At 39.5% G+C, this 15689-nt stretch overlaps 1 protein-coding gene across 10 annotated transcripts in view; it reads left to right on the top strand.

Annotated features, from left to right (window-relative positions):
* The window catches only part of LOC121492476 (importin subunit alpha-8-like), a 96538-nt gene extending 81118 nt beyond the window's left edge, over nt 1-15420 (top strand). For 6 of the 10 annotated variants that reach the window (XM_041757748.1, XM_041757749.1, XM_041757750.1 and 3 more), the window contains 2 exons: nt 6986-7085; nt 11902-15420. In XM_041757748.1, the coding sequence (XP_041613682.1) occupies nt 7067-7085; nt 11902-12767 (885 nt within the window). In that variant the 5' untranslated portion in view covers nt 6986-7066 and the 3' untranslated portion in view covers nt 12768-15420. Of the gene's footprint in view, nt 1-6089; nt 6226-6932; nt 7593-11901 lie in introns of those variants that run through there. The other 4 variants (XM_041757755.1, XM_041757756.1, XR_005988248.1 and 1 more) reach the window with 4 other exon arrangements.
* Nucleotides 15421-15689: the final 269 nt, after the last annotated feature.

The following is a 15689-nucleotide window of genomic DNA, read 5'->3' on the forward strand; positions in this document are numbered from 1 at the left end:
CAAAGCCATTAGAACCATGAACAATGAGCTGAAGACACAGTGCATTTAGTAGATTGATCTTGCAAGTCAGGCAAAAATCAACAAAACTGTCAAATATGTACATTTGTCTCTGTCACTGTCCCTTTTTAAAAGCTATTTTATTTATTTGAGAGAGAGAGAGAGAGAGAGAGAGAGATCACACAGAGGGAGAAGGAGAAGCAGACTCCCTGCTGAGCAGGAAGCCCAATGTAGGGTTCAATCCCAGGATCTCAAGACCATGACCTGAGTTTAACCGACTGAGTGAGCCATCCAGGTGCCCCCATCTCTTTTTTTTTTATCTCTTCTTTTCTAGTCCTATCCTGAAGAAGAGATTCCTTACATATTACTTGTGCCTATTGTTACTCTTATTAACTAATGTGCTGACAGGTAAGAACCAAAGCTATAATTCTTTTAGGAGTTTGGCAGGGATTATAGTGTTCACCCATCCCTCTACTTCCCCATGTTTCCCTGTCACCTGTGGAATTAGGCTGGCCACTGAATTCTGGCCCACAGAATTTAAGTGGAAATGATATACTTCACTTGTAGACCTCATTGATGTGCATGCTGTGAATCTAAAACATCCTTTACCGTCCATCTCTCATCCTTTACCATCCGTGCTCTCCTTATCTCATCCCTGGTTCCCTTAAAGGACTCTAGATATCTGCATTAGACTTTGCTTGAGCAAGAAATACTTTTATTATGTCAAGTCACTGAGATTCTAGTTTATTCTGAGGCATAGCATTGTCTATTCTGATCAATGCATAGATTATTTTTAATTTCATAGTTGACTATTAAGGGTATTTCAGTTATAGATGAATGAAACTAATGATGAAATGACAGTTACCAGGATGACTTCCTTGGGATAAAAGGGAATTCTTTTGCTACAACCTTAAATCACATCATGAAGACTGCTCTCCTTGAGCCCTAAGAATATTGTATTGACATTAGAATTAGTCTCTTACTACTTTGGTCCTGCTCACATCATGTGTCAGCTTTTTAAAATTAAAATGGGGTGATTAATACTCATGTAATAGAATTATTATGGGGATTAAAAGACATGCCATATGTAAAATGTCTAGACCAGCGCCTAGCACGTAGCAGGTGCCAAAGCCATCCTGGGAGAGCATCATAGATGCAATCCCCATAATTAACTTTGTAAATTTCTGATGTGATTCACAGATGGGTGTTATTTACATTAGTGACATTTAGTAGTTTTTAAATTCTTATTTAAAAAATTGCACTCTCCAAATTCCAGTGTCAAGGGGGTTTGACTGCCCTGCCGAAGTTGATACATGGATAAGTGCCCAAGTAAATAACAATTGTTATTTCCTGTTGCTCTTCAAAAGGAGGCAAGGGCAACATTGCCATTGTGAGAATGATTATTCTCCAGGCTTGGGCCAAAAAGGCTGAATCTCTATGGCTTTGGCTATTAGCTGGACTATGGTGTGCAACTGATTGGATTGATGCCAAGCTGACTGATTTGTTCTAAAGGCTAGAAAAACTGGACTGAGCCGTGGGCATAATAACCATGTGTTCTAATCACGTTTACCCTCAACTTGTTTCTTTCCGTTAACAATAGCAGGAAGAGTGTTGGTGGGGGTGGTGTGATGGATTTCAAAAGACCTGTGATCAGAATGCCATAGTTCCCAGCTTTACTACTGTGTGACCATGAAAACTTACTTAACCTTCCCAGCTTTATTTCCTCACCTTTGAAATGAGAGCTGGGAGTAAAGGATCTTTAGGAATCCTTTCTCTAATCTAGCACGACACAAACATAATTGAAGTTCCACATGGCTCAGTCTCAGTGCAAGAATGAATTCAAAGTAGTATGGCACCCAAAAAGTAACTAGAGTTCTTAAAAAATATTTTTTTTACTTTCTCAATAAACTGCTAAAGTGGGGTATGCATTTTTCTGGGAGGGTATTTTTTTTAATACCTTTATTGAGATAAAATTCATGTACCATACCACTCACCCATTTTATTCATACCATTCAGATTAGATTTTAGTATGTGGTATGCTTTCTTAATATAAAAAATCTCTCTACTTCACTGTAATCCTCATTCCCTTCCACATGTACATCAGGGCCTCTCCAAAACTCTGGATCTATAACTGACACCTCATGAATTCCCAGCATCCATTCTACTTGATTCTCTGGTGTCTCCTCCTGCGTTCTCCTCTTAGAACCTCTTACAGTACTTTAATACAAAGGTCAATTGGGACTTGTTTGTTTTCTATTTTTATCTCCATCTGCTCATTATTTAGATTCTGAGCAACAAAGGAGAGTCCAAGAACAACCTGGACAGGTGAGAAATTTTTCGCTTTAGACATAAGAGGAGGATGTGGGTTTTGGACAGAAGACCGTGAAGGTTTATGCTGAAATAGTCCTCTCCCTATTGCACTACGGGCACACCATGGCTTGTTCCTCTCTGCCTCTAGTCAGCTCTGCCATAGTACATAAATGGAAGTACAGTGTTCTTCTGGAAGGACTAGAGTTTCAGGGCTTAAGGTGTTGAATTAATTTCTCATAGATTGACACAGATTCCATTTGTCTTGTTTATGCTGTAAAATTGTAAGGCTGTACATTGCTTTTCACCTGTACTTGAAGGAAATGAGGCTCTTGATAGCATCTCTTCTATGATGCGGGTGTGTCCATGCAGGACAGGCCTGCCCTTGCCTGCTGCAGCAGGTCTCTGCCTGATAAGGCCACACCAGGCTTCTCAGCATTTTGGGAAGTCACCTTCAGGCAGTGTAAAAATTTCAATGTGACCCAGTTTATTCAGTATGTTGTTTTACTGAATTTCATACTGATGAAAATCAATTAAAGAATAAATATTTATTAAGCACCTGCTGTGTTCAAAATACGCCGTAAGTATTCTGTGTAATGCATGGTCCCTAGCCTCATGCAGTTTTAAAATGGAGAAGTACATCTAAGCACATTGAACATTATCATATTAGGTCTGAAAAGAAGCTTATCTTTTAGGACAAATTTGAACTGTTTTTAAAGGAAAAATATTTTTTGTGATAGATTAATAATGCATTGTTTTTTGGAAACAAATCTTTTTTTAAAACTTCATTTATTTGGTGGAGGGGTGCACACAAGCGAGGGGAATACAGAGGCAGAAGGAGAAGCAGACTCCCTGCTGAGCAGGGGTCCTGCCTTGGGGCTAATCTCAGGACCCTGGGATCATGACCTGAGCTGAAGGCAGATGCTTAACCAACTGAGCCACTCAAGAAAGAACCCCAATAATGCGTTGTTTATTGTAAAATTTTTTGTAGCATGCAGAAGTATAAAGGAGAAAATATAAAGGATGAGAAATTCTGCTTCCTAGAAATAACTACTGTTAGACTTTTGATGAACATTCTTCCAGCCATCTTGCTATGCATACACACACACACACATATATTATACATACATAATTTTACATAAATGGATTTATAATATACTTACTATTTGTAACCTGCTTTTCTTCTCAGAATTATGTCAGGAACTGTTTCCTTTATCAGTAAATGAACATCATTGTTCTTAATTATAGCAGAGCGTTCAATTGTATTACCATAATTTAATCCCCTATTGATGGAAATTTAAATTATTTCCAGTTTTTAAAATGTTACAGACAATTATTACATATGTGTCCAATTATGCCCTTAGCATAAATTCTCTGGAAGTAGAATTGCTTGATCAGAAAATATGAGCATTTAAACTTTTGATACATAATACCACACTTCCCTGAAAAACAAAGCCCCTTGTTTGAGATGCCATCTTCACCTTTGTCCACTCTGGAGGGCCTTCAGATGGAACAAATTTTTGGCCTCTTTTGTGTCTTTGTTAAGGACAATCTCTAGCTGTGCAGTCCTTCTACAGTTGGGGGCAAGAAGTTTCTGAAGCGTTGGGAATTAATGTGACCTCTAACTAATAAATGACATGAATTGATGAATCATGCCCCAGGTTTTTTGCCCCTTGGTGTGACTATTCTGAAGGTGTTTGGAGGAATTCAGTCCATTGCCTATCCAGTACCCTGCTCATTAACCCACTTATTTGCTTTCTTCGCTTACTGCCTCACTTCTCCACTTCTTTCTTGGCTTCCTGGGACTTGTACTTAAATCTTAGCCTCAGAGTCTGTTTCAGAGGGAACCCAAAATAAGACATTCTTCATATTACAGCTGAAAAGTATGGTAAGCAGAATATGCCCCCACCAAAGTTGTCAGTGTCTTACTCTCTGGAAGCTGTGAAATGTTATCTTATATAGCAAAATGAACCTTGTAGATTTAACCACATATTTAGAACCTTGAGATAGGAAATTATCCTGGATTATCTAAATGGCCCCATTGCAATGCAATGGTCCTTCAAAGTGAAGGAGGGAGGGAGAAGAGAGTGAGAAGGAAATGTGAATAATAGATGCAGTGGTACTTGCTTTGAAGATAGGGAAAGAGGGCCCTGAGCCAAGAATTATGGGCAGCTTTAGAAGCTGGGAAAGGTAAGGAAGTGGATTCTCCCCTAGAGCCTCAGGAAAGGAACCTGCCCTGCTGACACCTTGATTTTAGCCCAGTAAAACTTGTGCTGGACCTCTAACCTATAGAACTGTAAAATAATAAATTTGTGCAAAGTTTGTAGTAATATGATATAGTCGCAACAGAAAACTAATATAAGAAATTAATACAAGGCAACTTATGCCAGAAACATCATATGGTACTTATTATTCCAAAAGAGGGGTATGAACAATGAGGCTCAGAGAAGGAAGGAATCATGAAATGTGTTCCTTCCTCTTGAATGCTGTCATTGTTGCTTGTGGGTGAGTTTAGAGTAGATGACTCAATGACCACTAAATATATACTTGTGGCCAGAAACTCTCCCAACAAGCTGAGGGTTTGTGTGTATTTTAATTTACTTGAAAATTCTGTCAGGCTTTAAAAATATGTAGTATGTATTAAAATTACTTGGGAAAATAAAATGTCAAAAAAAAGATCATCTGGGGAATTAGTTAAAAATGCAGCTTCTTGGATCTCATTCGCCAAAGGTTTTGAGTCAAAGGTCTGGAATAAGGCCCAGGAATTTGCATTTAAAACTAGGTTATTCTGGTGCACCTGAGTGGCTCAGTTGGTTAAGTAGTTAAGCATCTGACTTTTGATTTCAGCTCAGGTCACAATCTCAGGGTTGTGACAATAAGCCCTGCCTTGGGCTCCACGTTGAGAGCCTGCTTAGGATTCTTTCTTTTCTTCTACTTCTGCCTCCCTGCTGCCCTTGTACTATCTCTCTCTCTCAAAACAAACAAACAACAACCAAACAAACAAACAAAAACCAAGGGACACCTGGGTGACTCAGTCAATTAAATGTCTAACTTTTAGTTTTAGCTCAGGTCATGATCTCAGAGTCATGAGATCAAGCCCTGCATTAGGCTCTGTGGAGTTTGCTTGAGATTCTTTCTCCCCCTCTGCCCCTCCTCTACCTTGCACTCTCTCTTTCTAAAATAAACAAATAAAATCTTTACAAATAACCACCCCCTCCCCCACCCAAAACAGGTTATTCTGACACATGTTGCTTTAGGGATTCTCTTACTAAAAACCTCTGCTCCTTGATGGCTAGGGATGGGGTTGCCATGGCACCTACTTTGTCAAGCAGGTTGTATAGATAAGATCAGAAAAGAAGGAAATCACTAGAAATTACTATTGTATCATGTGCAGAAATCCTATTTTAGTTTCTATTTGAGGGAATCAGTCACAATAGTAATTAGAGTGAACTGAAGCTTGATTTAAATAGATGGAGGTGAACTATGTCACTAGAGACAGAGTATCTGGACCCTTGGACCCCTGAAGATCCTTTGATCTTAATGGTTGCAGTAACATTTCCTCATTTAGCTAATGGGCATATCATTTCCAGATGACCTTGGAGAGCCAGGGCACTTCAGCTCTTATTCGCTGGAAGAAACACACTCAAACATTTGGATCATGCTAAGGATTGCAGATGTGCTGTGCTGAAGGGTGTCTTGGATCTTGTCCAATGAGGGCTGTTGGAGGTCACCAGAAAAGAATGCTTACATTTGCCTCATGCCTGTTTGAAGGAGGGTCTATGCTTGTCTAGCTCCGTGCAGCTCTCTGAAATGTCAGAAGATAAGAAATGCCTCTCAGCACGAAGGCTTCCAGACACATATGTGACAAGAAATTTGGCATGAGCTTTACAAGTGTCAGATGTCTAGGATAAAGCAATATGGGTATAGTATTTCTAGTGCTATTTTGGTGCCTTGTGCATGAGCCTGCAGCATTAGAAAAACTGCTTTTCAGCTTTGGGTGATAGCCTTACTGGCGCTCAGTGTGCATGTCTGAAAGTATAGTTGGGTCACAAAGTAGTGACGGGCCTCAGCAAGTCACCTACAATCATGGTACCAAGATTGGTGGGAATGCTCTTAAGGGACCCAGGCATTCTATAGCCTATTATAACTGGTAACAGCCATAGAACCTCTCATCAGATGGTGCTGTATAAGCATTAATCAACTCTTGCAACACTCGTGTGAAGTTGGTAAACACTCTTGTCCTTGTTTTTCATATAGGGAACTAAAGCATGGAGAGGTCCAACAGACAAGGTCATAGACTTAGCTGATTTGCTTTTCTTATTGTTTAATGATATCAGGTGAATGATTTCAGAATGAATTTCCCTTTATATAATTCAGGGAATATGTCTCCTGGCGAGAGAGCATTTTTGGCAGTTGTGACTTGCTGAAAGACTTGAAGTTCCCAGTCTGGCTGTTCATTGGTTAGGAGCAAATGCCTGGGGCACTTGGCTTAACAACTGTCATAAATGGTGAGAAAAAAATGTGTAAGAAAAAACAAAATATGGTAATGTAGCGAGGTTGTTACGGCAATAATATCCAAATAGGAATATTGTATATAAAGTCTGAATATTACTCCCTTCTCACCCAAGATATTTGACGCTGACTGGATCCTCTTTTAATTTTATTTCTATTTATTTTTCAGAAGACCATTGGTAAACTGTGGACACCATAGTTTCAGAAGGTCAAGAAGAACTTAAAGTGGAAAGTCCCTTGAAAGATTCAAATGTGGAAAAAGAAAACCTGTGAGAAAAGATAAAGGCGTTGCTATTAACTTGGATAAAGGACGTTGATAAAGAATTATGTGGTTCTTTAACATATCACAAAGTATTATTTTGTAGAAGGAAACTTAATTCTCTAATTCTCTTAATTGATAGCAAAACTTGAAAAGTGGGTTTATTCCAGAGCATGAGGTGTTTAAGGAGTCATAAGAAATAATTTTCTGATGTTGAGAATGATTAAAAACCGAAACAAACTACACAGAAAGGAGCTTGCCCCTTCCTGAAGGTCCTTTGTAAGTAGGCTAAATCAGCAAGGCATGATGGTATTTCCAATACCCTAAACGGTCTGCCTGGTAATGACAAGAGTCAGGTTTTTTCCTTTCAACTTTTTACTTGAAAATAAGTTTAGACTTACAGAAGAGTTGTAAAATTAGTACAATGAGTTCCCATATATCCTTTACCCAGCTTCTCCTAATGTTAACATTTTATACAACCATGGTACAATTATCAAAACTAAGAAATTAACATCATTACAAAGTGGGAGTGGGAACTTTTGAAGAGGAGACAGGATGGGCCTATGGACATCCACAAATCCTTCAACACAACTCATTTTTATTTGTTTGATATGTTGAAATTCCACATGAGACTTTAAACAAATGGTTTTATTGCAAAAACTTTTAAAACCATAATCTAGAAATAGGAGTAGTTAGACTGACCTCTAAGGGTGTAATTGTGTTTGGTAGATATTTGTTGATATAACTCAATGGTACATATACTTTTTGTTGTTTCTTTGTCTCTTCTGGTTTGTCCTGAAAAATAATTCCTGGTCTATAGTCTATGCTTAATTAATACTTGTTCTTTGGATCAAATTGGTATGTTTATCCTTTATTCGTTTCTTCACATGGCTTGCTCCTAATTCAAATATCTGCTCAGGCCTTTCCTGACCATCTTAACTAAAATAACACTCCCTTCCTCTTTCTTTCTACCCTGTGCTATTTTTCCTTTTTATTCAGGGTGCTTTTCACTACCTAAAAGATGATTTGTCTCTTAATATGTTTGTTAGAAGTATATGGTCTATGTCCTACTAAGAGTAAGCTCCCGAATGATGACTTTATCTTGTTTTTATTGGACCCTTATGCCTAGAATGATATCTGGTACCTGGGACTTTACAGGAACACTTACTAACAGAGTGAATGAATGAACACAGACGTTATCACCTATACTTTAAAGATAGAATTAGTTAACTTCAGGAAGGTTCACTTAATCATTTTTTTAAATTTATGATTTGTATATATAAAAACAGTTTGACTATTTTTTTCCAAAGATTTTTATCTATTTGAGAGAGAGAGAGTGGAGAGGGGAGGGAGGAAAGGGCAGAGGGGGAGGGAGAAAGAGTCTTAAGCAGACTCTTGCTGAGCACAGAGCCTGATGTGGGACTTGATCTCACGACCATGACCCTGAGATGATAACCTGAGGCAAACCAAGAGTTAGATGCCCAATGGACTGCACTACCCAGGCACCCCTGGTTTGACTTTTTAAAAATCAGGTCATCATATTTATAAACTTCCTTATGGGCTTTCACTGATGTTGGAAAATTATTCCTTATTTTAATTTCAAATAGTGATACTGTAGCTGGTAATGTTGTAGGCATATTTTTGAAAGAAAAAGGATTAATTATATGAAATTCCTTGAGCTCTAAGAAAGATAATAACTACATTCAGGATCATTGTATTGTCATTATTAATTAGTGTTATGCAAAAGCGAAAGAATCACACAGCCTATCTGTCATGGGAATCATACTACTCACTAGTTTAATAGGAACTCAAATCCCAGTAAATGAATTAAAACCATTCAAAATATTATGCATGTGGACATCCCACAGTAAGACAGCTGGGCCATTTCTTAAGGCCAGCATCATTTTTACACAAAGAAGGGTTAAAATATTCTTGTAATCTGTCTTTGATGTTGGAAAACAGTAATGAGTCAAGAATGTGGGCAGCCTCTAGAAGGCAAGAAAATGGATTCTCCACTAAATCATCCAGAAAGGAGTGCAGGTTTTGCCTAGTAAGACCCATCTTTGACTTTTGGGCTTCAGACCTGTAAGATAGGGTTTATGTTATTTTAAGCCACCAAGTTTGTTATAGTTTGTTACAGTAATGATAGAAAACTAATATACCAACTTTCATTTAACCCCTCCACAATCTGATCCCACTCACCCTACCCAACTTTATCTTCCTTTCCTATTCAACTTCTGTTTTTCTGCTCCAGTGAGATCAGTTTCCTCTCTCCACATACATTATGCTCATTAATACTCCCTAGCTGTTTGCCCTTATGGAGGTTTCTATGAAAGGGATATAATTTCTCCCTCTTGCTGAATGAATTTGTGTGGATATGGTTTCGTTGTCCCATAAACTGCAAGATAAAACTTGATTATCTGACTCTTCTGATGCCCAGATATTAAAAGATTTCACCGGAATGAATTAAATTTCTGCCATGTGCCAGCACTGATGTCATGAAAATGAGAAAGATTGGGGGGAACCTGGGTGGCTCATCTGGTTAAGGTCTGTGTTCAGCTCAGGTCATGATCCTAGGGACCTGGGATTGAGCCCTGCATCAGGGTCCCTGCTCAGCAAGGAGCCTGCTTTTCCCTCTCCCTCTGCTACTTCCCCTACTTGTGCTTTCTCTCTCTCAAATAAATAAATAAAATCTTTAAAAAAGAGAAAATGAGGAAGATTAAAAGATGTCCACTGACTGATAAAGAAGTTGTGGCATATATAAACAATGTAGTATTACTTGGCCATGAAAAAGAACAAAATCTTGGGGCACCTGGGTAGCTCAGTTGTTTAAGCATCTAACTCTGTTTTCCTCTCAGGTCATGATGTCAGGGATATGGGATGGAGCTCTTTGTGGGACCCTGTGATGGGTGTAGATCCTGCTTAAGATTCTCTCTCTCCTTCTCTCTGCCCCTCCCTCACTGCTCATGTGCTTGTGTGCTCTCTTTCTCTCATGCAATTTCACTCATATGTGGAATTTAAGAAACAAAACAGGTGAATATAGGGAAAGGGGAAAAAAAGAGAGAAGGAGGAAGCAAATCATAAGAGACTTTTAACTATAGAGAACAAACTGAGGGTTGATGGAGGGAGGTGGGTGGGAGAGGGGTTAAATGGGTGATGGGGATTAAGGAGGACACTTATTGTGATGAGCACTGAGTATTGTATGTAAGTGAGGAATCACTAAATTCTATACCTGAAGCCAATTTTACCGTATATGTTAACTAACTAGAATTTAAATAGAAACTTGAAATAAAAAAACCCACTTTTGCAGACACACACATTCACAGGTTGAAAAGATATACACAGAACCAGTTACAAAGCAATATGCCATACACTCCAACTGAAATATGTTTAGAGTACTGAAAGAATGCAGGGAAAGAAATGACTGACTGCTTGATGAGGGCAGGCATAAGGATCGCAGGTGGGGTTTAGGCAAGATTTCTCAGATAAGGGGATATATGGGCTGATTCATGAACGATGAAGCACCAAAAATATCCAAGGACTGCTTCATTTATAGCATAGGCATATTCTATAAGTCTCAGAAAAGTTTTAAGATTTTTTGCTTTGCCTTTGAAAATAATAGTTGGCAAGATCTAACTACAGTACAGAATAAAGATGGTAACAGGACCCACAGAGACAGATCTGGAACCCTGGCAGTGTTTTCAGAGGGCACCAATATAGCCTAGCTAATGCAGCAGTCCCTGAATCACTGTGTATGCAGGCATATCAAGATTAACATGAACAAATGAAGTGATTCCAGAAACATTAACATACTGATTGCAGTTAAGTGCATTGCTTGTTCAACAATTCTTTAATACACTAAAAAATATTTAAAGTAATGGGGGACCAAAAACATTTCTTATTCATGATATTACAAAAATATATTCCTCATGTCTTCAACTAATAGTTCTATATTTATGATTCTCAAATAAGTCTATCTCTGGTTGCTAATTTTCACTTTTACTCGAATTCTGGATTGAAAACCTCCTACAGGACTTTTCAAGTTAGAAATTCTGTCATCATGTCAGCGTTTACATGTCCAAAACCAGATTGGTGCTATCCAAGAACCCCAGTAATCTCTCTCCAAATCTCAATTTCTGTTATCAATGTTATAGTCCTCAAGATTTTCTGAATTGAGAACAAACTATAGCAGAAAAAATTCTGGAATAGTAGTCAGGATTTGGGGGTTTAGTTTAGATTTTGCTGCTTACACTTAAATAATTTTGATTGATTCACATTACCTTAGGGATCTGTTTCTTCATGTGCAAAATGAAGGGCTTGGGCTGGTAGCTAGATGACTCATTCATTTAGTTGACAAACATGTTTTCAGCATGTACTGATGTGTCAGTCAGTCATTAATAGAGCCTAGTGTGGGGATATGAGGTTGGCTGAGAGCTAGGCACAAATCCTTACATCACAGACCTTTTCTCTAAATGTCTCCTGTATCAGTCTTTCACTAAGCCCTATTGATTTTGTTCTCACAGTATACCTTCTTTCTTTGTGTCTCCTGCTGCTATCACTTTAGTCAGAGAGAGTGCTCATTGCCTCATGCTGAGGTGCCTGCTGGGGCCTCCTCCCTGTCTTTCTCGTCTCTCCGCACTAAGCCATGCTATGTGGTGCACTCTTAGCAGGTAACCCTCCTCCTCAAGAATCTAATGCTTCTAATTGTCTCTTATAAATGATGCCCAATTTTTAAGGCTGTGGTCAAGGGTCTTCTGCAGTCAGTCCTCACCTCAGGTCTAATTTTATCTCTCTTTCCAACATGAAACCCATCTTTTGCAAGACAGCCGTGAAGCAAATGTTGCATGTCCTGTCCCACCTCCTGCAGCACCAAGACAGCGAGGTTCTCTCGGATACCTGCCGGGCCCTGTCCTACCTCACCGATGGCTTCAATGAGCGCATCGGCCAAGTGGTCAACACAGGGGTCCTGCCCAGGCTGGTCCAGCTTATGAGCAGCTCAGAGCTCAATGTCTTGACCCCTTCTCTCCGCACAATCGGGAACATCGTCACAGGAACGGATTACCAGACCCAGATGGCCATTGACGCAGGCATGCTGAACGTGCTGCCCCAACTCCTGATGCACCCCAAGTCCTCCATCCAGAAGGAGGCAGCTTGGGCCTTGAGCAATGTGGCTGCAGGGCCCTGCCAACACATCCAGCGGCTGATCGCTTGCGGCATGCTGCCTCCCTTGGTGGCTCTGCTAAAAAATGGAGAATTTAAAGTCCAGAAAGAGGCTGTTTGGACCATGGCTAACTTCACAACTGGAGGCACCATAGACCAGTTGATCCACCTTGTCCACTCTGGAGTCCAGGAGCCACTGGTGAATCTGCTTACCATCCAAGACACCAAAATTGTTATCATCATCCTTGACGTTATCTCTTTTATCCTCCAGGCAGCAGAGAAGCTTTCAGAGAAGGAAAATCTGTGTCTTTTGATAGAAGAAATTGGTGGCATTGATAAAATTGAGGCTTTGCAACTTCATGAGAATCCTCAGGTTGCCCTGACTGCTTTGAACATTATCGAGAACCATTTTTGTGAGGGAGAAGAAAGTGGTGCAATATTACCAGCCCTGGACCAAGATAATGAATTCTTAAACCGCTTAACAAAAAAACACCAAGGCCCCACGACTTCTAAACAAAGGACCAAACCCTAATGGGTAACTTCTTTGAGAACCTTCTATGAATTGGCTTGGCACGGATGTAAAGCTTTTTAAACTAAATGTTAATAAAATTTTCAACACACACACACACACACACACACACAAAATTCTTCCCCACACATGGCTCACGTCTACATTTCCATGTTTGCTGAGTCTCCCTCTTGAAACATTCTCTCTCCCTCACCCCCTGACTGACTTGATCCCACAAGGCTCAGTAAAAGCCACATATTCTCCAGGAAGGCTTCTCCAGAATACATAGACCACCATCCCCACTGCCTCATATATCTTCCAAGGCCCCTGATGTGTATTTTGCGTATTTTGGACATTTGGCTATAACATTATAGCATCCCATTTATTAAATGTGTAGGTCTTATAACTTCAATACATCTGAGAACACTTTAAGTATAGGTACTGTGTCAGATACCTAGCCCAAGTCTAGGAGCATGAAACTCAAGTTTAAGATTGTGAACACCTAAGTGTAGCTGCCTGAGTTCTTAACATGGTTTCATCTTTTCCTAGCTATGTAACAATGGGCAATTTACTTATCTTCTCTGAGCTTTTGTTTTCTTATTTGCAAACTTGGAACAACAATATTACCTGCCTCAGTTACTCACTAGTTAATATGAGTAAAGATCTAAATAGATCTTGGTACATAGTGTTCAAGAAGTGTTAGCTAATATTATTTCACTAGATTATTAGAATTAATAATGTAAAACCCTCACCGCAGTGCCTGGCCTATGGTAAGTATTCAGTAAATATTAATCCTTGTTATTACTATTCTATTTAACAGGTGAGGAGGCTTTGTGGGGGAATATGGCATCATCATAATTATTGCCAAATATTTAAAATTTATGAGGTAGCATTATAACAATCTCTCCTTTTTTAAAGATGAGGAAACTGAGGTTTGGAGAGGTTGAGTAACTTGATGAGGTCACATAGCTAAGAAGTGATGAAGCAGATTTAAATGCTCAGGATGTCCTACTGCAAAATCTGTACATCTTAAACCTTATTCTGCTTCTGGTCCTGGACTAGGCAGTGTGGGAGAAATTTGATCTGGTAGTAAAAACAAACATGGAATTTGTGTTACATGGTCTTGGTCTTCATCCTGACTTTACCACTTACCTGGGTAGGATATTTAATCCTTTGGAGGTTATGTTTCCTTCCTTATCTGTAAGATGGAGACAACAATACCTCCTTCGTATGATTGTGGTGGGAATTAAAGAGGTAACATAAGTAAAGTCCCAGCACAAGGCCTGCCCTTTAGTAGGTATTCAGTACATTCTAGATTCAGTCTTCTTTATCTCCCTTTTGAAAATTTGAGCTCCAGTTTGTACTTTTTAGTCTGTTTAATTAGTCTGTGATATGAATTAAAATGCAACATAGTGACCAGAGAAGCAGCCTATAAGAGTCAGTATTCCATTGCCCTGACTTTGTGTTATAAATAACCAAACATGGCTGGTATTCATGACATGTGAACTCCTGGCACAGCTTATTCTCGACCACTGTCAATGCAGTGTTTCTAATTGATATAATTCTTTCTACAAGTTGGGGCATGTCCTCGGAGGGAAAGTCTTTGGCCAAGCAGGTGGGGGTGAGTAAAGAATTTGAGATTGCAAATATAGTCTGGGTTAGGACCACTTCCGTTGTGCATGTGAGGAACAGAGAATGCTGGGACTTTGAGCAGGCATTTGAGTAAGCCTTTTGAAGGTCACATCCCTCTGGATGAGTATGCCACTGGAATTTTCCAAGGATTGTTTTATTTTAGTCTTTGGACTGAGTTGATGGTGATATAATATGTGGTTGAAAATAGCATGAATAATTAAGTTAGAAGCAACATTAATGTCCCAAGATGTTAATAAAAACAGCTACCGGGAATTCATAGATAGGAATCCTTTCCCAAACTTGATTCCTAAGTGGGCACAAGTTATATGATACATTCCAACAGCTAGTGAGAGAAAACATCAGCCTCTTGTATATGCCCTAACCTTCAAGTAGACAGTATAGAGACTACACTTTCCTTTTCTTCCTTTTAAAATTTAATCAAGACGTGTTACATTACACAGAGTGGATGATCCCCTGTGACTTCACTGCTCCCTTTGAGGGAAAACTGCTGGACGGTACAGCTAGCAAAGACAGTCAGCACCTTGCGTTTCCATATGTTTTCCTGTTATGTTTACTATCTCAGCTCTCATTTCAAAGTTCTTTGTAATAGAATCCTATCCCATTTAATGGGATTAATTTTTTTTTTTTAAAGAGAGGGTGTGTGTGTGTGTGTGTGGAGGGGCAGAAGGAGAGAGAGAGAGAATCTTAAGTAGGCTCCACATCCAGCAGGGCTTGATCCCATAAGCCTGAGATCATGACCTGAGGGGAAATCAAGAGTCAGATGCTTAACTGACAGAGTCACCCAGGTACCCTCATGGAAGTAGTAAAATTATTTCCTAACTATGTCCTGCTTAATAATCAGCATTAACATATTTAAAGTATTGCACATCTGTGATAGAATGAAAGCAGTTGATCATTGAGAATAAACGCTTAAGGAGGGATCCCTGGGTGGCGCAGCGGTTTAGTGCCTGCCTTTGGCCCAGGGCGCGATCCTGGAGACCCGGGATCGAATCCCACGTCTGGCTCCTGGTGCATGGAGCCTGCTTCTCCCTCTGCCTGTGTCTCTGCCTCTCTCTCTCTCTCTGTGACTATCATAAATAAATAAAAATTAAAAAAAAAAACCCGTAAGGAGTGCCTGGATGGTTCAGCAGGTTAAGCATCTGACTCTTGGCTTCAGCTCAGGTCCTGATCTCAGGGCAATGAGATTGAGCCCCATGTCACTTCGGTGCTCAGTGGGGAATCTGCCTAAGAGTCTCTCTATCTTTTTCCCTCTCCCCTGCTTGTTCTCTCTCTGCCTTTTAAATAAATAAGCAA

Source organism: Vulpes lagopus, chromosome 6, assembly GCF_018345385.1.
Source record: "Vulpes lagopus strain Blue_001 chromosome 6, ASM1834538v1, whole genome shotgun sequence".
Classification (NCBI taxonomy): domain Eukaryota; kingdom Metazoa; phylum Chordata; class Mammalia; order Carnivora; family Canidae; genus Vulpes; species Vulpes lagopus.